The 25,201-nt window shown below is 37.6% G+C and overlaps 2 protein-coding genes across 2 annotated transcripts; both read right to left on the bottom strand.

Annotated features, from left to right (window-relative positions):
- Positions 1-477: 477 nt before the first annotated feature.
- On the bottom strand, positions 478-9,922 carry LOC145482113 (saxiphilin-like). Its single transcript, XM_081460714.1, has 5 exons — positions 9,672-9,922; positions 3,162-3,249; positions 2,363-2,438; positions 1,391-1,604; positions 478-1,302 (listed from the first exon to the last, which is right to left on the bottom strand). Coding segments are annotated over exons 2-5 (372 nt in total). The 5' UTR covers positions 3,243-3,249; positions 9,672-9,922; the 3' UTR covers positions 478-1,301.
- A 2,836-nt stretch (positions 9,923-12,758) lies between these two features.
- On the bottom strand, positions 12,759-25,091 carry LOC145482112 (high affinity cGMP-specific 3',5'-cyclic phosphodiesterase 9A-like). The gene is made up of 17 exons (XM_081460712.1): positions 24,799-25,091; positions 24,311-24,475; positions 21,240-21,279; positions 20,386-20,488; positions 20,070-20,116; positions 19,859-19,954; positions 19,676-19,735; positions 18,969-19,050; positions 18,749-18,844; positions 18,138-18,260; positions 17,294-17,386; positions 16,893-16,960; positions 16,232-16,337; positions 15,901-16,005; positions 15,569-15,625; positions 15,199-15,288; positions 12,759-14,769 (listed from the first exon to the last, which is right to left on the bottom strand). Exons 1-17 carry the CDS (start codon positions 24,884-24,886, stop codon positions 14,524-14,526), a joined length of 1,665 nt encoding a protein of 554 aa, XP_081316838.1. The 5' UTR covers positions 24,887-25,091; the 3' UTR covers positions 12,759-14,523.
- Between the last annotated feature and the right edge of the window lie 110 nt (positions 25,092-25,201).

Raw genomic sequence — 25,201 nt, 5'->3', positions numbered from 1 at the left:
GGAAACAATAAATTATCTCTTACTGCGATATACTGTACAATCTCTTTTTAACAACAAGACCCCATTGTTCATGGATTAAAAGATCTAAAAGCTAACCCAGCTTTGATAAATCAGATGTGGCGAAGTTATTCTGTTCTTATGTACGTAAGACAATTGTCTTAACTGCATTCTTCCTTTCAACAGACTCCAGTATGTGTGGATCCTTATTCATTGAACTACTCGGAGAAGTACTGGAAAGACCCCGAGAAATTCGACCCAGATCGCTTCGCCAACGGAGCCCGACCGACGCCTGGGTCGCTCTTCCGTTTCGGAATGGGGCCAAGAAAATGTCTCGGTTACCGATACGCTCTGGCTATCACTCGTGTGGTTGTTGCGTCAGTTTTGCAGAGGTACACACTTCAGCTGGCCCACCCTGATGCTAAAGCTCGAGTAAAGACTAAAGGGATGAGCTTTTTCACGCCTTATCTTTGTCCAGAAATTGTATTTAACGAAAGACAAAAGAATATTGCTTGAGAATGACTTATCTTTGTAATCTGCAGGTAAAAATATCTGGTCCTGTTTCACTCTCCGTCGGATTAAAATCAGTAGGTATATTCCAAAATGTAGATTCATAACCATAGGTATGGTTATGAAAAATTATTAACTACATTTTGATGAGTTAATTTTACAAAAAAAAGGAAAGAAAATGGTTGCAATTTTTTTCTTTAAATACTCTGGGCTGTTCCTAATAGTTGAGAAAGCTTTAATGAGTTTTCAAGTACTTCTATAAACCAGGCTAGGCTGTGTAAACACGCTCACTAATTTGATTGTAAGCTAAGAGAAGTGTAATAAAGTTAACTCACTTGCTCAAAGTATGTTTTCGATACTTGCTGCATTTTTCAAAAGTACCATTCAGGCCTTTATCATGCTCGCTCCTTGTCGCTTGTTAGGATGAATTGTAAACTGGTCTATTTACGCTATTAATAGCACGAGAGATTGCCTCAGGTCGAATCTGTGTGGCGTCTGTATATATGAACTACTGACATAAAATTATGGTCTGGGTGACGTATATAAACCTGTAAATAACGCGAGCCCTGATTGGTTGCGTAGCAGTGCGACGTAAGGCTATGTTAACGCGGTTACATAGTACACATAAAAACAGAGAGCATTTGACTTTTGCAGTTTATTTCAATTTCATGCAGCCTCACTAAGTTCGTTATGTAACGTTACATTAAACTAAGAACTAACAGAAAATCATTTTTAGTGGCTGTTTCTTCTGGCTTCTCAGGCTGCCTTTCCACAACGATCTTTAGGCCTCTCAGTCTACAATAAAAATTATAACAAGCAATTAAAAATAAATGGAGAGAAAGACAGACAGACAGACAGACAGACAGACAGACAGACAGACTACCAATTCACGCATGGTGGCTTTCCATGTCCTGGTGGAGTCATTGTTCCAGGGATTACGTTTCCGTCCTGATCCACACACCAGCAGTACCCAGTGGATCCATTACACTGCACCGGCACAAAACTACCATCTGCGGTGCATTGTGGGATGTAGTTTCCTATACGGTGTTGTTGTTGAGCCTTTTTACGCTCTTTTTCACATTCGGTCGGCGGTCTAGCTGCGGAGAACAAAAATAAGGAGCAAATGTTTGCAATATATTTTTACGAAATATTAGGTGATATGAATTACACACTGTAATTATAATCATTTTCACCCCAAGCTCCATAATATTTTGCAGTGATCTTATTCCTAAATGCTTCGTTGATATGATCATTCCAAGATATCAAAGCGTGAGAAATTCTGATTCTCGGTTTCTTCAAATCATTGTTGTTACTTGGTTTGCGGTAGCACCTAAACACATTTCTATCACAAACATTTTACGTTGGGCCTTTGTTTGTAGCATCAAAGAATCAAGGAAACACTTCTGGCAAAGTAAGATATTGCACTGAACAAATTCTTCAGGTAAACCTGACTCGCTAACAAAGTTAAGTTAAGAAAATATGAAGTCACCTTCATTGTGCACGTCTTTGTTTAAAAAGAAAATGGAACACCACTTAATGAAAGATGATTAGATATCTGCACATCGCTCTTCCTGGATATAAATACTGTTTTGCAATGTAAGAACTTTAGTCTACAAGTAATTACCTTAACTTTGTTGATTTCGATTATTTTGTGTGTGCCTTTGTTTGTTTGTTTGCTTGTGTCCCTGACCTAAACATGTAAAAAATATCTTTTCTTTTAAATGGCTGCCTGGCATTTTTAACCCTTACGTTATTTCGGGTAGCCAGCACCCCTATCATGTTTGTTTTTACTCTAGCAAAACATTGTAATTTTTAATTCTGCGGTGAAATATAAGTTTTTTTTTTAAGTCTTTACCATCCCGTGGAATCATTGCATCCCGATGGCTGTCCATGCTTGCCCGCTTAATATGGTGAAATGAGGATGACTTTGTCTGCAAAAATTGAAACAATACAGTATAGTTAAAGTCAAAATGACATTCTAGATGCTACTGAGGCTTTGCTATGGGGGAAACTAATCATAGCTAAATTAAATTGCCAGAATCTTTTCTTATCGAAAATAAATATTCAAAATCCTGCGTCAAATAACCGAAGAAACTTTACGGGTGATGGAATAACGCGTGATTTGACTATCATTTGCTTAATCTGACCACCCACTAAAACTCGTAATTTGCTTCGCACTGATAAAATTCACGTGTTAAAAAGAGGAGTAACCAGGATTGCAAGTCATCAGTACAAGCGTTCTCTAGTTAACTTCCAATCTTAAGGCTTTTAAGGTCTTGAGACCCACTGAAATGTCGCTCAGACGTCATTGGTAGATTCTACGATATAAGATTGTCAGTAAAATACAATATCGATCATTTTTCGTTTGCCAGAACCAAATAGGTATATATTCAGAGCATCAATAGTTTGAGCTAGCGACCCATCAAGGGAACTGACACAGTCTGCTTGTAGATTCCTAATTAGTGAACACCTGATAGTAGGAACAACTTATTTTTTTCTCTCGCAGTGGAATTCAAAACGAAATAAAAGACATTTTTCCATGGGAAAGCCAAGGGTAACACACGGCCAGTTGTTTGGTCATATTTACGTAACCCTGTTTGCTCTTGTCGCGGCTAAAAACTCAACAAACACTAATGCCATTGTTTCATTTTTACCTCAACAAGGCCTTGTGCATCTTTGAAAACAACGAAGGATGTGAATCCGCAAAAGATCAACAAAATGGCGAGGCTCCTCATAGTTGGTCTGAAAAGAGTAAGACAAGGTTATTCAGAATTAAAACCACCGCTCAGAAGTGTAGGGCATGCACTTGACAAAGCTGACGGTAAGTACAGTTTGATACTAGTACCGGAGGATCCTTTGGGGCAACTTCCAGTAAAATTGGCTACCAACAACCGAAGTCAAGATGGCTGTCAACAGTTTCCAGCACTTTTCCAACAGTTATATTTTGACGGATTAAATCTAACATTATTTATCAAGTGATGCTACAATACTGTTATCACCCAAACTCTACACCATCGGTGAATCTATAATGATAATTTTTATGGCATAGTAAGTTACCATAGCAACAGTAATACCCGTGAGAATCATCCTTATTTTAGAAAAATTCTGTGGGAGGGGTTTAGAGCCATGTTAAATGTTTAAAAATATATCCTTTTGAAATTATATTTCCAAATCACGTAAACTTTCGATCTTCTGATGGTTTCTCTCCAGGTATGTTTCGGAAGTAGGGGCATTTGAACAAAACAGCGACCTCTTGGTAAAATGATTATTGGTTATCTTTTTGTAGACCCGTTAAGTTATTATATCGAATAATTTGCCGACCCTGTTGAGTTTGCGCCTGCCACAAGAAAAATATTCAAGATAAAAAATCCCCGGCACCCTATTGTTTTTCGATGCTTAAGGAATGTTTTGGCCAAATTTCTACCAACTCTACATAGCCTTTTAATTCATTTAAAGAGATGGGACTCTAGCGAAAAACTAATGCGAGTTGTCACCGTTTGAAATGCCACCAGCCAATGGAATCATGGCACCGGCCCCTAGCGTACACAGCGAGCGAAATGATTTTCGCGGGAATTCCAAGGCAATAATAGTGTAACAGTCACGTTCTCCTTGTTGATTATAAAATGTTTAAGCAAGCAACCGGAACGATGATCCTGCTGGTATATGTTGGATCAATAGTGATCTAATCGGCTTTACATATAAAATGAAGAATACAAAAGCAAAAACCGACACAACGTAGAATGATTTTTTGAAGGTGTTCTATATTTCGGCTGGCCAAACCAGTCTTCTTCAGGTACAATGGAAGATTTTACATTGGTGCGTGTTTTTATGTAGCCGATATTTACGTAATACCGGAAATACGCAAAGGTAATAGATAGTGTAAATTGAAGATAACCATACGGTAAAATAAAATAACATGATAAAAGAACATAATAAAAGAAAACAAATGGAAACAGTTAATATGTTTCTTCGCGGATGTTCAGACCATTAGGATCAATTGTTCTGCGAAGAAACATATTAATTGTTTCCATTTGTTTTCTTTTATTATGTTCTTTTATCATGTTATTTTATTTTACCGTATGGTTATCTTCAATTTACACTATCTATTAGTTTTGCGTATTTCCGGTATTACGTAAATATCGGCTACATAAAAACACGCAGCAATGTTGCTTTGTATTCCTTGTTGAGCGGCTATCTTTAAAACGGGGAACGGGGAATCGGGGAATGGGAATGGGGAATGGAGAACGGGGAACGGGGAATCTTTAAAATGGGGAATCTTTAAAAGCGGGAATCTTTAAAATGGGGAATCTTTAAAAGCGGGAATCTTTAAAACGGGGAATCTTTAAAAGCGGGAATCTTTAAAATGGGGAATCTTTAAAAGCGGGAATCTTTAAAACGAGGAATCTTTAAAAGCGGGAATCTTTAAAATGGGGAATCTTTAAAAGCGGGAATCTTTAAAATGGGGAATCTTTAAAAGCGGGAATCTTTAAAATGGGGAATCTTTAAAAGCGGGAATCTTTAAAATGGGGAATCTTTAAAAGCGGGAATCTTTAAAATGGGGAATCTTTAAAAGCGGGAATCTTTAAAAGCGGGAATCTTTAAAATGGGGAATCTTTAAAATGGGGAATCTTTAAAATGGGGAATCTTTAAAATGGGGAATCTTTAAAATGGGGAATCTTTAAAATGGGGAATCTTTAAAATGGGGAATCTTTAAAATGGGGAATCTTTAAAATGGGGAATCTTTAAAATGGGGAATCTTTAAAAGCGGGAATCTTTAAAAGCGGGAATCTTTAAAATGGGGAATCTTTAAAATGGGGAATCTTTAAAATGGGGAATCTTTAAAATGGGGAATCTTTAAAATGGGGAATCTTTAAAATGGGGAATCTTTAAAATGGGGAATCTTTAAAATGGGGAATCTTTAAAATGGGGAATCTTTAAAATGGGGAATCTTTAAAATGGGGAATCTTTAAAATGGGGAATCTTTAAAAGCGGGAATCTTTAAAAGCGGGAAAAATGGGGAATCTTTAAAAGCGAGAATCTCTGGGAATTATTATTCATTGTAATTATATCGCACGCTAAAGCGTATATGTTTAGCGGGCTACTTAAGCGGTCCAAATCTCGATTCTTACTCTTTGAGATCCGCTACACCGACCGAAGAATTGATCCGCCTGAAGAATTGAACTCCGGACTGTGACGTTTTTAAATCGAGTTTCGCAGCGATAGATATTTGTCTTAGCGTTATCAAGAACTACTGGAAAGACATGCTACTTAACGACAAAAATATGGCACGCACAATGGGTTCTTGGTTTTGTGATAGACTACGCTTGAATTGGCGGCCGAGAGAGCTGTAATGTTTGTTAAAAAGGTGATGTACTTCATGGAAATTGGCTATCTGAACAGTATTAGAAAAAGTACTATTGTAATGATTATGATTTTCTCACGCTTTTGTGGCAAACTCAGTGACAGATGTTTCTGTTGGTTTCCGGCCAGCATGGCGTCTCCATACAAATCTCTTTAAATGTGGTAAAAAGTTTGTCCGTATATCTTGCATAAGAAAAATGGCTGTGACCTGAATCCAGGCGGGAGTCTTAGCATATTTACTTTCTTTCTTTTCCCAGATTCTGTACTGCACCTCGTTACTGGGAAGTTTCACGCGTCCCCAGAAACAAATAAATAACATATTCTTCATTAAAACAAGTCCGCATTAAATTGTCCTCAAGAAGAAAACTCGTGTTTTCAGCTTTTCTTATACATCACTGAAATTTACAAATTATTATAATTAACGAACAAGAACGTTGCTGATAACCGAACAGAACACGAAATGTAATTCAACTAAATAACTAGCACCATGCAAACTAAGCGTCTATGTTGTGAGTGCGTGACCAAATGACATCTATGCAATGTGATTGCCTACGCAGGAACGTATTATAGATGGCCATGATAGTGTTATCTTTTTCCTTTGCACGCGGTCTTAAAAAAACATTGCCTAAAATGACAATAGACAAATGCGTTTTTTTCCCCTAAGTTATGCTAACTGCAAAGGTCCTGCCCTTATGTCGTGTTAGACCTTTCGTAGGAAACCATTTCACCTCTTTAGCGTGCCATACGACGCATTGCGTATGTGACATAACGAAACGCCTGCTTCTTAGGTGGCGGCTAATTATTTCCGCGGATAGTATTTCCAGCATTCATACCTTGATGGATCAATAATACCAGTCCTTTGCAGTTTACGCTAAACCAAACGTATCAAACGAATGCCTAGTTATTTGTTATAAAATTCATGTCTTTTTCTTCAAGTAACAGAGTACTAAAGCAACACTATAATCGGTTAGATTTAAATGCTTATAACCCAAAAACAGGCCCCGTGACATGAATTTTCTATAATGTCACTATAATTATGAAACGGACATTAGCACATTAGACAAAAATTTTCCCAAATTTTGCAAAACAAACCGGAACAGACAAACAACGGAAGGATCATGCAGACACTTTAAAAGTTTGTTTTAAAGTTTGCTATTATTGATCCAGCAAAATGTTAGTGCCGGAAGCCGTTATCAAACGCCTTAGCTTATAAAAGCATATCTTGCAATAGAAATGAGCCTAAAAAATGCAAAAACACACGGCAAATTACAGAGGTGTCAAACTCAACGAGTCGACATGCAGATAACACGCAGACCTATGACCTATAAAAAAGTTTGCCATAGCACGATCTAACGGCTCAACTTCACTTAAAATTCCTCCTTATTACACAACATGAAGTGCCCTTCATGAACACGAGTGAAGCGACAAGAAAGGTCGAGTGACCGAACAGAGAACGGCAAATGTACAAATGTCACGAACCGTAGAAGTCGTGTAGGCTAGTCAACCCCATTTTACACTTAAACTTTTTACCACATTTAAAGAGATTTGTATGGAGACGCCATGCTGGCCGGAAACCAACAGAAACATCTGTCACTGAGTTTGCCACAAAAGCGTGAGAAAATCATAATCATTACAATAGTACTTTTTCTAATACTGTTCAGATAGCCAATTTCCATGAAGTACATCACCTTTTTAACAAACATTACAGCTCTCTCGGCCGCCAATTCAAGCGTAGTCTATCACAAAACCAAGAACCCATTGTGCGTGCCATATTTTTGTCGTTAAGTAGCATGTCTTTCCAGTAGTTCTTGATAACGCTAGGACAAATATCTATCGCTGCGAAACTCGATTTAAAAACGTCACAGTCCGGAGTTCAATTCTTCAGGCGGATCAATTCTTCGGTCGGTGTAGCGGATCTCAAAGAGTAAGAATCGAGATTTGGACCGCTTAAGTAGCCCGCTAAACATATATGCTTTAGCGTGCGATATAATTACAATGAATAATAATTCCCAGAGATTCTCGCTTTTAAAGATTCCCCATTTTTCCCGCTTTTAAAGATTCCCGCTTTTGAAGATTCCCCATTTTAAAGATTCCCCATTTTAAAGATTCCCCATTTTAAAGATTCCCCATTTTAAAGATTCCCCATTTTAAAGATTCCCCATTTTAAAGATTCCCCATTTTAAAGATTCCCCATTTTAAAGATTCCCGCTTTTAAAGATTCCCCATTTTAAAGATTCCCGCTTTTAAAGATTCCCCATTTTAAAGATTCCCGCTTTTAAAGATTCCCCATTTTAAAGATTCCCCATTTTAAAGATTCCCGCTTTTAAAGATTCCCGCTTTTAAAGATTCCCCATTTTAAAGATTCCCCATTTTAAAGATTCCCCATTTTAAAGATTCCCCATTTTAAAGATTCCCCATTTTAAAGATTCCCCATTTTAAAGATTCCCCATTTTAAAGATTCCCCATTTTAAAGATTCCCCATTTTAAAGATTCCCCATTTTAAAGATTCCCGCTTTTAAAGATTCCCCATTTTAAAGATTCCCGCTTTTAAAGATTCCCCATTTTAAAGATTCCCGCTTTTAAAGATTCCCCATTTTAAAGATTCCCGCTTTTAAAGATTCCCCATTTTAAAGATTCCCGCTTTTAAAGATTCCCCATTTTAAAGATTCCCCATTTTAAAGATTCCCCATTTTAAAGATTCCCCATTTTAAAGATTCCCCATTTTAAAGATTCCCCATTTTAAAGATTCCCGCTTTTAAAGATTCCCCATTTTAAAGATTCCCGCTTTTAAAGATTCCCCATTTTAAAGATTCCCGCTTTTAAAGATTCCCCATTTTAAAGATTCCCGCTTTTAAAGATTCCCCATTTTAAAGATTCCCGCTTTTAAAGATTCCCCATTTTAAAGATTCCCCGTTCCCCGTTCCCCATTCCCCATTCCCATTCCCCGATTCCCCGTTCCCCGTTTTAAAGATAGCCTTGTTGAGCTTCAGCGTGCGTTTATAGAGAGGTCTTGAGTGCTCTGTTGGGGAAAACCAAGAGAAATAAGAGGGGCAAAGTACAGGTATGAGTACACACGATCCCTTGTCGCTGTTGGTCAAAGTTTTTTTCTTGTCTTGGAGAAATTCCGATTTTGTCTTCTTCTTAGGTCCTGGCTTCGATTTTTTTCGCTGTCCAAGGACTTTTCTCTTCCTTTCTTTGGCACGTTTTATGACCTCAGTAAGGAATGATAGGTAGCATGGAAGAACGAATTAATTCGAGAACACAACTGCGAAATAGCGTGTAAAGAAAAAAAAATATATGGCTAATGAGGCCATTCTAATAAAAGCTACCAGTGGAAGCCATTTCGCGCAAAAAGTCGACGCGCTATGAGGATTATGACACCTAACTGTTTTATTAACTTTTAGTAAAAAAAACGTTTTGCTAAATAACTTGCGCGTGTTTTAAGATTTTACTTTCATTTTCCGGGAAATGTTAGATTTATAGCAACCTTTTTGTTTTGCTCAAAAAGTAAAATTCGGCAAAAATAGCACTCTCAAGGTATTGTGTAACCGTTTAACATAGAAACGTTTTTTCACAGAATGGTTTTTGGATGTTGTAAGTCCCATCTAGACATTTGACTAAATATTTCAAGCCTGGAGACCTTGTTGTTTTACGAAACCCGGTCAATACGAAACGATAGGGCAAGACTTAAAAAAAAAGAAACTCTATTTTCCATTTGCCTGGGGTCCGTACATCGAATCACAAGCAAATCATGGTAATACTTAGCTGCTAACAATGTAAAATCTGCTAACACTAATACTTACTGTGCTGGGTCTTCTCTTAGATATCGTCCTTTGAAATCAGTCTTCCGCGATAAGCGAAACCTTCCTTACAGGTTAACTCTCTGTGGAGAACTGAAAGTTGTATGTGCCTTTGCCTCCTTTTAAGAAATACTAAACATGAAACAAATAAGTTTGAAACTGACAGCTGTTAATTGGAAAAGAAAATACGATTGAAGCTCATGTCACAACTGATATCTGTATAGCTTGGAAACAGCGCACGCCCAACTATATTTGTCTAGGGTAGGCTTCTAAGTGTTTACTTAAAGAAAAATTTTCGCCGAATGACAAAAACTGGAAATTCGTCATAATAATAGAGATTTTAAGAAACGTAAGACTAACCAGAAAGAATGTTCCGAGTAACAAACGTTTCTTCATATCCAAAGTCAAGTTTAAGATTAACAGTTGAGCTCAAAAATTACGATCAAAGACCACGATTTTAAACAAAAGAGGACAAAAGGCTATACCTCATGGGGTCGGCTAGGCAAGTTTGTCGTGTGTTCGTGTGTTGCTAGAGGAATCATCCTTTACGTTAAGAAATTTCCTTGATCGGACGTGAAATATCTTAACTGTCATCCATTTCTTAATGGTAATAACCAATTTCAACAAACAATGGATTGATTGATTGCAAGAAACTGAAAAATGACAACTCATCTTCCATCAAGACATCTAATTTTTTGTATTCACAGATTCTGACGTTACGATGACATCTAACTGAGCTGTAAGCTTGAGTGTTAGTCGTACAATGCTTAATCATTAGATGTTCCCTGTCGAAAAAAAAAGAACGCCTTATCATAGGTTATACTACATGAAACAAAAAGGTATCACTAACTGGTTACATAGAGTGATTAAATGACCTAACCAGTTAAATAACTACTACACAATCAGATCCATATTATATCCATATTGCATAGATCTAATTACATTTGAGGATGTTATATGGCAGCGCGGTGATACGAAATTTCTCTTTAAGTGTTGAAAAGTATGACTGAGTGAGCGCAGCGAACAAGTGAAATACTTTTCAACACTATAAGTAGCTCAGTGGATAGAGCGCCCGCCCGCTGTTCGGAGGTTACGAGTTCGACTCCTGTTGGGGATTCGGATTGTTTTCTTTGTCCCACGCTCGTGTCGTGTTGATCAATTTACTTTTCACATTTCATTACCGAGCTTAAAATTCACCATCTTTATTCACTTATCACTATAGAAAAGAAATGTCATATCTCCAAGCGGCCATGTAATGTTCTATGTATTATATAAACACCAATGGAATACCAAACCATTTCAAAATCGCTACGAAAGGCGCGATTTTTTATGCAACCATAGCAACGGTTATCTTTTCACTTGAGATAACTTGTTATTTCACTTGTGAGGATATCATGTTTTCGGGCGAAAGTTCACCGGTTATTTCAATGGTGTTTCTATTCCCTTGTAAGTTTTGGCTATTTTTGACTTGTTAGATGTTACTACACGGGTTAAATAAAATCACCCTTAAATAAATAATAACTTTCCACATTAGAATTGTTTTGTACTTAGGAGCACGTACAGGGGCACGGAATTGACCTTTCCAGTGCAATGGTGATAATGGTGTTTTTTTTCAAATAACCAATTCGAGAGTAGCAACATATCGTCCCATCACGGAATTTAACTTTCTTTTTATCAATGTCCAGTTTAATTATCGGTGTAAGTGGTCTCGGAAAGTCCAATTAAAATCTTCAGTTAGAAATATTTCTCACCATATTTTTAGCGGAAAAAGTCACTCTGTTTCGGGTTTTGCGATTGCAATCCAAAATCCACTGACTGAATATGCGCTTAAATTAGATTCTAGGACAGCACTGTATAGTGGAATGTTTAAGATGTGAAGTCGTTATTAACATATGCGGTAACTGGCTGAATTTTCCCGCGAAAGTTCTATCTTAAACGTCATGTTACATGGTCAAACGAAACGGTCTATTTTCTTTTGCTGTCTGACATAGTAGCAAACTGCCATTAGAAAAAAACAAAAAACAAAAAACAAAAAACAAAAAAACAAACTGAAAAGCAAACGCAACAGACTACCTCTAGGTAATGATCGAAGCCTTTTCTAAATGAATTTTGAGTATTTTGCTAACAACTTGTTTACAATCGATGATTATCGTTTCGTAACGAATTCAATTTGCTACGAAACGATCAAAGACAGGACTTCACCATATGGATCTTGTTTAAATGTTTCTCCTTAGATTTAAAAACATCGATTATTTTTTCGGATCACAAGAATTGCCAATTAGTCCGAGTGGACTTGGGTCTGTTAAAATAATTCTTTCTTCCAATATTAACGTGCTAATGAGATAGGATACTTCTTCAGTTCTTGCTTGTTTTGTTCGAAAAAACTCGGCGTCAGCGGTCAGCGATTCAAGCCGAGTTAATATTTCCGTGGTGGTGTTTGTTTGGTGCTGTAAAAGATGAAAAAATACAGGTTTTGCCGCACAACTTTGCCGTTATCCGACCCACGAAGGGTCAGTCAAAAAAGACAAAAGAAAGCAGACGTGTTAACGCTTCTATGTCAGGATTGTCAGAATTCTCTTTCGTTCAACTCGACGCAGGTTAGTATACTCTTTCCCCAGTATCATTATTAGTAATCGAAAACTATGGCAAAAGTAACGAAGTGAAGATTTTGATAATCCCTCGTACAATTACGCCCCGTCCACACTACGCCGGAGGAAATTGAAAACGCAGGGTTATTTCCACGATTAAACCTACATGTGTACCGTCCACACTAATCCGTTCCGAAAACGAAGCTGTTTGTAAACGCTCTCCAAACCGGAGGAATTTGAAAACGCCTACTTTTCGTGTTCATGTGGACGGAAACCATTTCAAAAACGAGCTGCACGAAAACAGTGGCGTCACGATAATCGTGTGATTTCGTTTTCCTCAAACACAAATCCAAAATGGCCGGTTATTGTTGCGTTTTCCAATTTCTCCGGCGTACTGTGGACGGAAAACATTTAATACGATTTCAAAGTGAAACCTCCGTTTCCAAATTTCTCCGGTGTAGTACATGGACTGAATTGATGCCATATGTAACACAACAGAAGTGCAAAAAATGCATTTTTAATATGCTCTCTCTTCTCCTGTATTTACTACGCAGACTTCCTAGCTATATTTCATGTTGATTCTACCACTGATGGACAAACTTCCATAACAAGTCAAAACTGGCCTTACATCTGGATATCGTAGACAGCTTTAGTGCCACTACCTTGTGATAACCTACGCTTAATACCAGCGACGAGCATGTAACTATGACTACACTCCAGCAAAATTCTTTTGCTTTCGTAATGAAAATCAATCCTACCCGATAGCCTTGCTAACGCTGATTTGTCTTTTGAGAGGAAACAATAAATTATCTCTTACTGCGATATACTGTACAATCTCTTTTTAACAACAAGACCCCATTGTTCATGGATTAAAAGATCTAAACGCTAACCCAGCTTTGATTTAAGTTTAAACAGCGTTTTTCTTTTACAGTTTGAAAGCCGTTGTAAAATAATAATAGAAGTATGAAAGAAATAATTTTCAATGTCAACAATTTGTATCATTGAATACGAAGTTTTCCCTTAAATCCTGGGCCGGGTTTTTCGGAAGCCGGTTCACTGGCTAACCCGAGATTAAAAGTTCACCGAAGTATAAATTTTCTAGTATAAAAATGTTTTTCACGGCTTATGCAGCCTGCGTAGTAAGCGTTTCCGTGGGGTTTGGAAGCAAAGAAAGACCGAGGAACGGGATTTTCGGTGTTTTGTCTGCGCGGAAGATGGGGCGAGAGCCAAAAAAAAAGAAAGAGGGGGGTGGGAGAGGGGAAGGAAGAAACCTCCCCCCTCTTTTACTCGCTCCATTTTTCGCGCTGTAATTCTTTGCTCCCGAACCCCACAGAAACGCTTGCTACGCAAGCTACGGCTTATGTTTTGTGTAGTTTGAGATTATTCAGACTCAAAACAGAAGGCCAAACAATATAAACAGAAAACCTCAACGCAAAGTTACAAAACTCAAATCAAAATCCTGGGTTAGCTTAATCAGGCTTTGAACAACCCGGCTCAGCTGGGGATTTGATAATTCTGCTTGCAAAAACACAAAACAAAAACAAAACAAAACAAAACCAAAATCTTTTCAACGATGACAACGAAATTGAAAAGTGTAATGAAAAGTGGACATGTTCGCATGTTCGGTTTGTGAAATTACATAATTCATGAAATAGAAAGGGTTGGTTTTGTATAAATCGGTTTTTGCAATGCTTTGATCTTTGTGAACGATTTCATTCGTTTGAAATGTTCAATATTGTACAAGAGTATGAAAATATGAAGTCCATTCTCCATAATCTGTCAATAAATATTAAGTAAATATACATTTATGAATCCACCAGTAATTTTTCTGTTGCGCCATTGGCCAAAATTTACCACGTGGTACTCATCTACCGGGCAACGATATTGCGAGCAGCGAGAGAAACACTTGCGTGGCAATTACTGATCACGTGTTGCTCAACCAATCATCGAACGGAGTTTAAAATCGTTATGTATTAAAAAGGTCAAGGTTGGTGCCGAGCGAAAACCCTCGTTCCAAGAGTCTCTCGCCGACCCTGACAACGAGGTTGCCAGCGGATGACCAAAAATTTCAGTTGTAGCGTAATGACGACAAAAAAATTTCTCGGTGGATTCTAACTCCAACAAAGAATTACTGGATCTCCGTTCAGTTGAAAACTATTTCCAACATCCTCCAGTAAACCTTTGCTTGTTTATAATGTAACTAGGCGGGCGACGGTAGACGCGGAATCCGAGAATCCACACACTTATTTTTGCTGCCTGATTGCCTCTTAGGATTCTACATTATTGTCAGTTTGTTCCTCTTTCAGCAGTATCTTTTCTTGTTTTTCTTCCGTCGTCTCAATAGTTTCTTGTTTCTCTTCCGTCGTTTCTATAATATCGACTTTGGTTTCTATTTTTTCTTGATGTTCTTCTCTGGAGTGTTTCTTTTCTTGTTTCTTCAGTTCCTCCTCCATTGTTTTGCCCATATGAGTGTAGTAGCTCAAAGCTTTTCGAACTGGCGCGATAAGAGGCCCCTGGTAAAAAAGCAAATGACTTTCAGACTCAATACCAAAGTTATCCTTACGCCTGTCGCATTTTTTAATTCTCCTCGGGATAATTTGTTCCTAGTCAACGTTAGCCAATCACAGCAAAGAGTATTTGCTCTGGGCCAATCAAAAGCTAAACCAAAGCAGTCGCAGGTACCAAAGACTAGTCTTCCCGCGCTTGAAAGGGTCTTTCTGACGCTACTTTTACACTATCGGAAGCACTCACATGACGCCACTTTTCCCCGCGCTTGCAATTGCTACATGCCGGGCATTTTTCCCGCCTTTGCTGCGCCTTTGTTACTTTTCCTGCGCTTGGCAGGGCCTACTTGTTTCTAGCCCTATGTTTTAGCGTGGCACCCGCCACGTGGTGATCAATGACTAATAAAGATGAGGCAGCATAAAAGAAATCATAGTTACCTCCAGGACTGGAAAGAGCTGTCCAAGAGCTTCAAACAAAGGAATTAAAACAAAGCGTATGAAACCAATCTGAGCTGACGGTTTGGTGACCTGTTGAAATACAAGGGAAAAAAAAAGAGAAAAAAATCACATTTCCGTATAGTAAATATGTCCACTACTCCACTCATGGTTACCCTTGTTGGCATTTTAGTAAGCCTGATGGACGTGACATATTATGGCGGGAAACAATTGATGACTGTGACGGACGCGGGAAATTATGGCGGGAAACAACCTTAAGACTGTGACAGATGTACATGGAAGCTACAAAAATGGCGGAAAGCAACAAGGAAGACGAACACAACGTTTATCATAAAATGACGAGATTTTTCACCTTGTCTCTGTCCATAAAAGGTGCTACTGGCAATCCTTCCAGCTTTTCCACATCACTCTAATCAGGAAAGAAAAAGAAAGAACAGATTCGAAATGCTCTCAAGTTAGCCGGTCTTAGAATGCTCATATTACTTTCACTGTGTAACTTTTTCGACCTCTCTGGTGCGCTTCGGCGGTTAATCAGGCTCGTTCGGTTTCGCCATAGGTATTTTGGCTCAACTACGTCTCGTCAAAATACGAACCATGGTTCGATCAAGCTCGCCTGATTAACCGTCGAAGCGTACCAGAAAAGTACGATTTGGTATAAAAAGGAAACGAGTCAAAAAAGTTAACCTGGATGAAGAATTCCTGCAACAGGCAGTCCAGCCAAGGCTCGGCGACCTCCATCGGTCTAGCTTCGTTTGATACATCCGATACTTTAATCATAATCTGCATCAACTGTAACAAAATGAGGAATAAAATACAATCAAACCTATAAAAGCACTCTTACGAAGTTCTGCGCAGTTTTGGAGGTTAGTCCCTTAGATATATAATATGTAGTATAACAGTAATTATTATTATCATTTTAGTTCAGTCCTGTAGGATCCTGTAGCTCTTTCTGAATATTGTGTTAACTTTCCCTCACATTAAGAAATGAAACGTTACACTGAATACCATGCCTTACCATAGACTTGTGAACCTCGTTTTCAAAGCTAAAACCATCCGCCAAAATGTCTTTAAATTTGTTTAAGATTTCGTTGTGTCTTGCCATATCCGTAGACAAAATACATCTGCAAAACAATAACAATAATAAAAGACAATTAATCGTTGAAGCTATAAGTAATACGGGAAACATTTTCTTCGCAATTTGGCGTGTAACAATGTTCTATTGCAAGACGAAAAGCGTTGCACTGCATTGTAAGGTGCTGCGAGTATTGCCACCATTTTGCACATTACAGTAACATGTTGCGTTAAGATGAACTCATTTTTACTTCGCGCAACAGCCAACATGTTGCTGCAATCTGCAACACAGGTGAACATGTACTTTGCGCAATAACGCTTTTCAACTTGTAACGAAACTGACGTATTGCGAGGAAAACGTTGCCCGGATCACTCGGCCAACAATGCAAATTACACGGTTTTTCGTTCGGAATCCCGTTCCGAGATATGGCAGACTGCAGTTTGGTTGTCCAAGTTGTTAAGCAATACGGTGCAATCCACTGGCGACAAACGTCTGAACTACCCTCGCTTAAGAGTCGGAAACTTCCGAGTGCTTCTACGGAGATTTAGTGAAAGAAGACAGCATGTGTTGTTGTGCTAAGAATGAAAACTTCAGCAGCACTTACTTGATCATGCCTTCTCGGAATTTCCTGAAAACGTCTTGGCTAACGTTCTTGATAATATCGCAATGGGGCTGGAAAAAGAAAATTGTTGTTTATACAGTTGTGATTATAGTACTGTTGGGATCTGTTAGCTTCTGGAATGCATGGACGTGCCACCAGTCACATCAGGCGTAACTGCATTTAGGAGACTAAAAGCACTGTGATCAAAATACCGAATCTCCATACTGATTGCCACACATTTCTTGAAATGATAGTGTGAGAATTTGGTGGTATATAAAGGCCATAAATCCCTACAATGTAGCTGTTTTCCGCAATGACGTGATTAGAGATTTCATATATTTTGACTAAGACTAAGTTCTAGGAGATATGAGTGGTTCATCATGCAGTCAGCATGTGTACAATACCTGGGAGATGATATCAAATGCTACTGCACAGTGATGGTTTTCAAGTGGTGAGATGTCATTGTATCTTATGGCGAGCTCTGTTCTGGCATTCACCTGCGACAAAAAAAAAAAAAAAAAAAATCCATTGGAACATGTGTACTCATAATAGTGCCTTAGATTCTAGGAAAGACTGGGCCACTTTTTTTTCTTGGTAAGCTGCGTTTGCATCAAAATGCTACCCAGGAGGTAAGGTATAGTCCGCACATGAGACAAGTGGCCAATCAGGCCAGAGCTTATTCCGGTTTCTGTAGCATGAGGCGACTAGGAGTATTTCTACTCCCCCCTGGATTGGATGCTAGTCCATCGCAGGGCTACCCCCAGCATTAAGTCTGTCAGTATCCATTTGCACACGTGGGTGGAGAGAGGCACTGTGAGAGTACAACGTCTTAACCAAGAACATGACACTATGTCCCCGACCAGGGTTTGAACCCGGACCGCTCGACCTGGAAACCAGCGCAGTAACCATGAGGCCACCACGCCTCCTGTACTACCCAGGAGGATAGTACAAAAGGGTGCAGGTACATTGTTAGTGTAACCTGGCAGAATGTTGAGGCAGGGGATTGAACATGGCTGCTGACACCAGTGACTCTACCCTGCAAACAGAGTCACTTCAATCTTTCCTAGATACATCAGGGTGCCTTCCTCTTTCCTGACTTATCTAAGAAAGATTGAAGTGACTCATTTTGCAGGGTAGAGTGACTCATATCACCTTGTACCATTGCCAGGAAAAAGAAGGAATTTACCAAAGTAAAGAGAAACTAAATTGTTGAAATGCTAAAGAGGAAAATTTCACATTTACACTTACCTGATAAGCGTTATTGTAGCCCGGATGGTCCAGGTCATGACACAGTGCAGACGTTAACATCACAAGCACATCACAATCTTGCACCTTGCCAGGGATTTGTGTCAACCAGATTAAACCATACATCTGACAACAAAAAAGCATGTTAAACAGTTGACTGCCATAAGTAAGTGGCAAAATGATCAGAAATTATTGTAGACTTCAGAACTGTTGTTCACAACTGTATGACTTCAAAGCATAGGTGATGACGAACAAATCCAAAAAGCAACAACAACAAAGAAACAGACATCACATTAAACCAACAAATTTCTAATCAGTGACAACATCAGTCAACCAGTCTTTAATGATTTGAACAATTCAAACCACCCAGCAAGAAAACTTGGTTCATTTATTAGGGAGAACTTTTAACTACATGTATGTACGAGAACTTGGACACCTGAAGGTAAAGTTAGTTGTAGGAAAAGGAGAGGTGTACTGTGAAAAGTGTCACAGAATAGAGGTACAGTACATGTAAAATAGAGTCAGAAAAGCTTACAGGTATGCATGTGGCTGCCATTTTCCCACTGGTCTTAAGATGATATTTAAAGACAATGACAGTTTCCATCATTTCTTACCATTTGGGTTACACAGAAAGCATGTCTAAAGTTGTGAAAAGGAGTTGCATTATAATTCCTGAAAACCTCGAATAAAAAGTTCTGTAGGATGGGTATCTGCAAAAGATATAAAAGATTATACACAGTGAAAATATAATCTCTCTTTTACATGGTTTCTTTGTTAGCTATATGCATTATATATAACCAAAATTATCAAATGAAAAACAGATAATTAAATTACCTCAATGTTAAATATTTCTATCAAGTTTAAGTCTGTATACATCTGCTGAAGTAAGTATAACATTTCGGCATCTTCCCACTGCCTGAAAATGTGCAAGATAAAATGATTTAAATTTACTGCTATTACATAAATATACTGTTTGCAAAAAGGCTAAAGATGTGGAAACCGAGAAACTGGATTCTGTGCAAGGTGCCACAGAAGGTAAATACCAAGAGGTGAAAAAAAATCTGGGAAACTCAATTTGCAATACTGCAAAGTTACATTTGGAGTATTAGTTCTATGCTTGTTGTCAAGAAAAAATTCAAATGTTAACTTAACAACCAGGCCCATGTTGTTCCAGTGGTGGATAACCCTATATCCACTGGATACACTGCTATCCAGCAGATAGTGTGGTTTGCTTTGTCAACACAAACTGCTGGATAGTGATTTATCTGGCCCCGGTTGTTTGAAGAATAGATGACGCTATCCACCAGATAAATAGCTATCCAGTGGATCAGTGTTAGCAAAACAAACCACGCTATCCATTTGGATTGTGATTTGTCTGGTGGATAGCATTACCTGCCTTTCGCACAATCCAGGCCTAGTGGATAACATTATCCAGCCTCCGAACAAGTGTGACCAGAAGATAAGATGTGATATGAGATGAGAATAGCAGAGAGGAGGTGGGGTGAGATTTTGAGATTGATAAATTCAGGATTTTTTCATACCAATTATCAAATGAAGGCTTTCTTAAAAGATTCCTTGTCTGATCTGTGAGTTCTGCATTCCTATGAAAACAAGATGCAAGTACATGTCATGATCAACTAGACAGTAAAATAAGCCTCGAAAAATAATAAAATGTTTCCTGAAAAACACATTTTACATAACTTAACTAGGAAAATTAAACTTACGACAACTTTTTAAATTTTTCAAGAACAGAGTTGAGTTCACTAGAGGTTCTTCTTCGTAAACTGTGTTTCTCCGACGAGGGTCTCTTGGATGTACCACTAAAAGAGAAAGAATGAAATCAGTTAACAAGAGCTGATCTGACCTGAACTGATCTGAACCAATAGACCTTTACGTGTCTCTGTTAATGTTACCTACCAAAAGAACACTACCCACCTTGACATCTCTTTAAACAGACCCAGCCAACTAAGGTGCTCAACACTCTGCAACGACAAACAAAAGACACAATACAAATTGTACCTGCACATCCACAGAAAAATAATGTATGACATACAATGAATACAAAATTTTCTGTCAAACCTATACTCAGTATGTATAAAATGTACATATGTCAATTACTTTCTAACTTATATTTTACTACCCAGTCATAACCACAGTGCAGTAAGTAATTATGTAAATGATCATTGCCCTTATGTTCTGTTTTACACTGTATGGTTCACAAGATTACCACACGATCATCAAATTTACAAACCTCTAACTTCTCCTTAAAGGAATTGACTTTAAGCTTCATATCTTGGACAACAGGAGATGTTTCTCCATTTTCTATGATGAGACTTCTTTCCAATGCTTGAAGTCTATTTCAATGAAGAGAAGAAAAAAAGTCCTTTGTAAAAACAACAACAAAAAAGACTATGCAAAACAAGCATGCACTTTCCTGTCAATCAACTGACAAACCTCACAAATAAATGCATGCAAATGCAGTGAATCAGACAAGTTGTTTTTCAGTAATCAGTTATTTATTTCCAGCCTAGGCTGATCTCAGATATCAACCTTAAGTTAACACATTTACAACCATATGAAAAAAAAAAAAAAAAAAAAAAAAATTAAAAATTAAAAATAAAAATATAAGTTAAAAAATAACATAAATCCATTAGAAATCCTAATGTGAATCCAAAAACCCTATTTATGCAATTACAAGTCACAGAGTGTTATATCTTATTTCTTTAAACATAGATTAGCAACAATTTAATTCAACAGACAATTTGACAGGTCTTTGTCCCAGGTACAGACATAGACATTTTTCGGCAGAGAACAGTACAATTTTTCTGATCCTGGTACCTGGAAAACACTGAAACCTTGTTTACCTATAACACTTGACTGTGCTGTTCTGTACAAGAAGGGTAACAAGTATAAAATGCACCATGTACATGTACCACAATTGTAATTAATAACTGTAGACAGTAATCCCAAACTAAAATGAACTGAATTAAACAGTTTCAAAAAGGACCAATTTATTGTTTTGTGGTTATTCAACATGGCCTTATGTCCATATGAGGATGAGTGTGTAGTTGAACAACAGCTTAAGTTATATATCACTGTTAGTACCTTGCTTCTACAGCATCTAGTGTGCATCCTGACTCTGAATGTAGAGAAGAAAGACAATCATTTTTAACACTAATGCTTAACCAGGGTTAACAAAAGAAAAAAAAATTGAATTCCAGCTTGCCTTTCGTACAAGGAGCTCTGAAATTTTGCATGCCCTCAGCAAGACTTCTTTCAGTTGTTTTATTACTTGTTTGACAGACAACTTGCCCGGGCCCTTGCCCAATTATTCAAGCAAATGAGAATGAAAGGTTACTTGCCTAGCAGGAAAATCTACTTGTCTCATAAGCTTGCACAGCAATTTTTTCGAGCCCTGTTAGCTTAATGGATCCAAGAGACAACTTCTCGTGAATCATCCCTTTACTCAACTAGCCTATAATCACACTTACTTTACATCTACTCAACAATAAGATGATGAGCTCAAGGTTTCTATCACACACAGAAATCAAGAGCGGATAATCTTATTGTTTTAGTATACATCTACTAATCGTTCAAAACTTTATCCAAATCCTCTTCAAAGACACTTAGAAAATGCACACAGCCAGCTGCCATTTTGTTAACATCCACACACTTCCAGGCTGCTCACTGCATGATCTACTTAACAATTACATGATGAGCCCAAGATTTCTATCCAATGCATAGAAATCAAGAGCAAACAATCTAATTGTTTTAGTATAAATCTACTAGTCGTTCAAAACTTTATCTAAATCCTCTTCACAGACACCTCGAAAATGCAAAGAAGCGGCCGTCATTTTGTTAACAGGCACAAACTGCTACGCTACTTACTATCTACAACAGTCTAATAGATAATGAATAGCATAGCCAAACAGAAAATGCCATTTGTGATAGAACGCTAGTAGATTTATACTACCACAGAATAGAGAGTGAGTAGCGTAGCCAATCAGAGAATAGCATTTGTCATAGAATGCTAGTAGATTTATACTAAAAATGTGTAATAATAGCTCAAAGTTAATAATAAAAATAACTTAAAATGTTGCACAGTTTACAAGAACTGAGCAACATTTTCATGTGAAACTTTTTTTTGAACATCTTGTTAACTGTGCTATGGAGTTGTTTTGGGCAGGGATGTGAAAGGGTCATAGAGTTTATCAATGCAATAAAAGCCATGATTCTAAAACTAACAAAAGAAAAAGTATGTCTTCCTTATTGTCAATAATGAAGTGTGATAAACCTTTCCTGAGCCTGTTTGTTGTTTTTGAATTCATACATGTATGCCCTAAAAGTGACTCTTGTTGATAGCTTGATCTACATAACACTACTTGTTTACTCAGCAAGAGCTCCTGTGTCAAATAATAATAAATACTCTCTGCTTCAATTAAATTGCCTTTCTTTTAATTACAGTATTATCATAACAATGGCATGTTTGGATAGTTTAGGAAAGACACTAGTTTGAAGTTTTTCTAATTCACAAGGATAGAATGCTAGTAGATTTATGTTGTTGAATACACACAACAGATCTTAACTGTTCTGAAATAGCCCTTACTCAAAGGACTGCTAAAAATAGTCTACAAACATTTTTTGTGCTCAATAATGTAAGAAAATCAGCTTAAGCTATATAGATGTCGACTGGTTGTCAAGAAGTGCTTGTCTGTCTTCACTAAGATTCCAAGAGATTACGAACCTTCCAATAGCTTGAGTTACCAATAACATTCCATTGTTTTATCAACACAATGCACAAAAGTGGTTTAATGAAAATGCATTTTAACCATATGGGGGATAAAATTTCTTAATTAGTACTTTTATCTTAAAACCATATTTTTTCTTTATTGCCTTTGCTAGTAGAATACATTTTGTAGGGTTGTAGTTTATAATTAACCTTTAAAATCTAAGTTAAAAAAAAATACATGTATAAAAAAGACACTTGGAGATTGAACAACTAACATCCATTTCACATCTGGCAACTTAGCTTAAAAGCTTTTAGCTTAATTTGGTGGTTCTAAACAATTTTCTCTTAATTGTCTCCCAGGCAACAGAACTTTATAAAATACCATAGGCTAATCTAATCTATCGGGAATTACATTTGAGATGATTTGCATTACTACAGCCAGCTTTTAGGCAATTTCAGATGTTTAGAATCACATGCAAATTTGGGAGAATTTTGGCGACAACTGTAAAAACACCTTTACGTTCTTACATTTCTGTAATCGATCAGTCGATTGCTTTCAGTTTTTAAATGTTTCCAGAATTAAATGTTGGCACAGTAGAAGCATTATCAACTTTAAAGTCACCGACTTGACAGTCGATTTGTGAAATCAAAATTAAAACGGCACGATCCATTTGCTTTCATTTTCAACTTCAAATTTAATTGTTTATCAATGCATTAGAAATGCACTAGCGATAAGAATCGACTGAAACAAGAAGATTATACGGTCGATAACACAAAGAGGAAAACAGTACTGCGTATGGATATTACAATTTTCATTGCATGCAAACGGGCACCAGAAGTGTAATATCGTCTAGTTCCCTAAAATAATTAAAACACTAATCAATCAACTGGTCGAGATAATTTTGATATCGTGGGGCTTTGATTGCATTTAACCCTCCAGGGTTTGCTGTTATCGATTTTCCACCACTTTCAATTTTCAGCTGATCGACTGATCTTCACAGAAACATTCGATGTGCGGTAACAATTCGATGGCATTGTTTGTGTAGTGACAACACAATCTCGTTAATTTTACTTCAAAAATTTTCATATTGGCCTGTTTCGATACGTTTTGGTATGAAACTCAATATTTTGAAAATTACATTAAAAGGCATATGTGGTTTCATAAAAGTGCTAAAAGACAGCTTTTGCTTGGATCCGCCAGCGCCGAATAGGAAATAAAGGCGCCAAATGTCCCTTCTACATTGTCATCACTGGATAAAATAAAACAAGAAAAAGTTCGCATTTAAAAAATCGCTTGCAAAAAACATGGCAGTGGGGGGCTTCTTGTAATAGCCTCTGGCAATACTAAAATACAGATTTTACGATTTACGTCACAACAACTATCAGCCTCTTTCCATTCTTTTTAACAGCCATAACAATTAAAACAGTTGGAAATAAAAAAAATTACCACAAAATCCGCAGCTTGCACAATTTGCGGCAACAACTTCCAGCTTGTAGCGTGTCTCTGGTGTATTTTCCTGAAGGGCTGGCGAAATGTTGACAAGATTTCCCCTTGTGTTGTAGAGCTTTAGAATGTCATATGGACCGGCTTCCGCCGCGCAGCGAAACAAATCTGTAAACACAAAGAAAACCCAAAACATTAAAGGTCAAATGGAGATTGAAATAATAGAAAGAAAGCACAAATGCGTTGCAGAGGGCTAAAGTTGCTACGATGTCGTAGTAGGTAAATGGTAAATGTGTCAAACTGAAAGAGGATCGCAGCCACAGAACATCACTATATAAGTAGTATTTCCTTCTACGATCATACAGTTATAGCTGTTATTATGAATAAAACTACCAGTTGAATAAAACAAAATCTGCATGAAAATAACGCCAGTAACACAGAGCGGTTCATAGAGGGCAACAAAAATGTACATGTAAACACAGTGACTGTACCTTTGATTTCGTCCGCGGGAAAATCGGACGAAAACTCTGCCTGCTCGGGCTTGCCTCCCACAGTAAAATAAACCATCTTTGTGGTCATTTTCTCCGAGGAAAGGTCATCGAGGAGATTACGCCTTCTAACACTACATTACATCTCTCTAAACGGGATAAACATGTGTAATACTCAATTGGAAGAGCATTAAACTGCTGCTCATCCCAGCCCCCAACTGACTGCCGTCGACTGCCGTCACTTCCTCTGATAACATCCGGGACACTGATACTGTTCACAGTCCGGTCAGCGGTAATTCCATCAACATACGGGAGCTTTCAAAACAGATTCTGTAGAAAAGCGATTCATATGGTCAGCTGATTCAGTATCATAACAAAGATGGCGGACTTTCACGAGAAAATAATG

Source organism: Orbicella franksi, chromosome 3 (assembly GCF_964199315.1).
Source record: "Orbicella franksi chromosome 3, jaOrbFran1.1, whole genome shotgun sequence".
Taxonomy (NCBI): Eukaryota; Metazoa; Cnidaria; class Anthozoa; order Scleractinia; family Merulinidae; genus Orbicella; species Orbicella franksi.
This window is presented reverse-complemented; position numbering and strand designations above follow the sequence as displayed.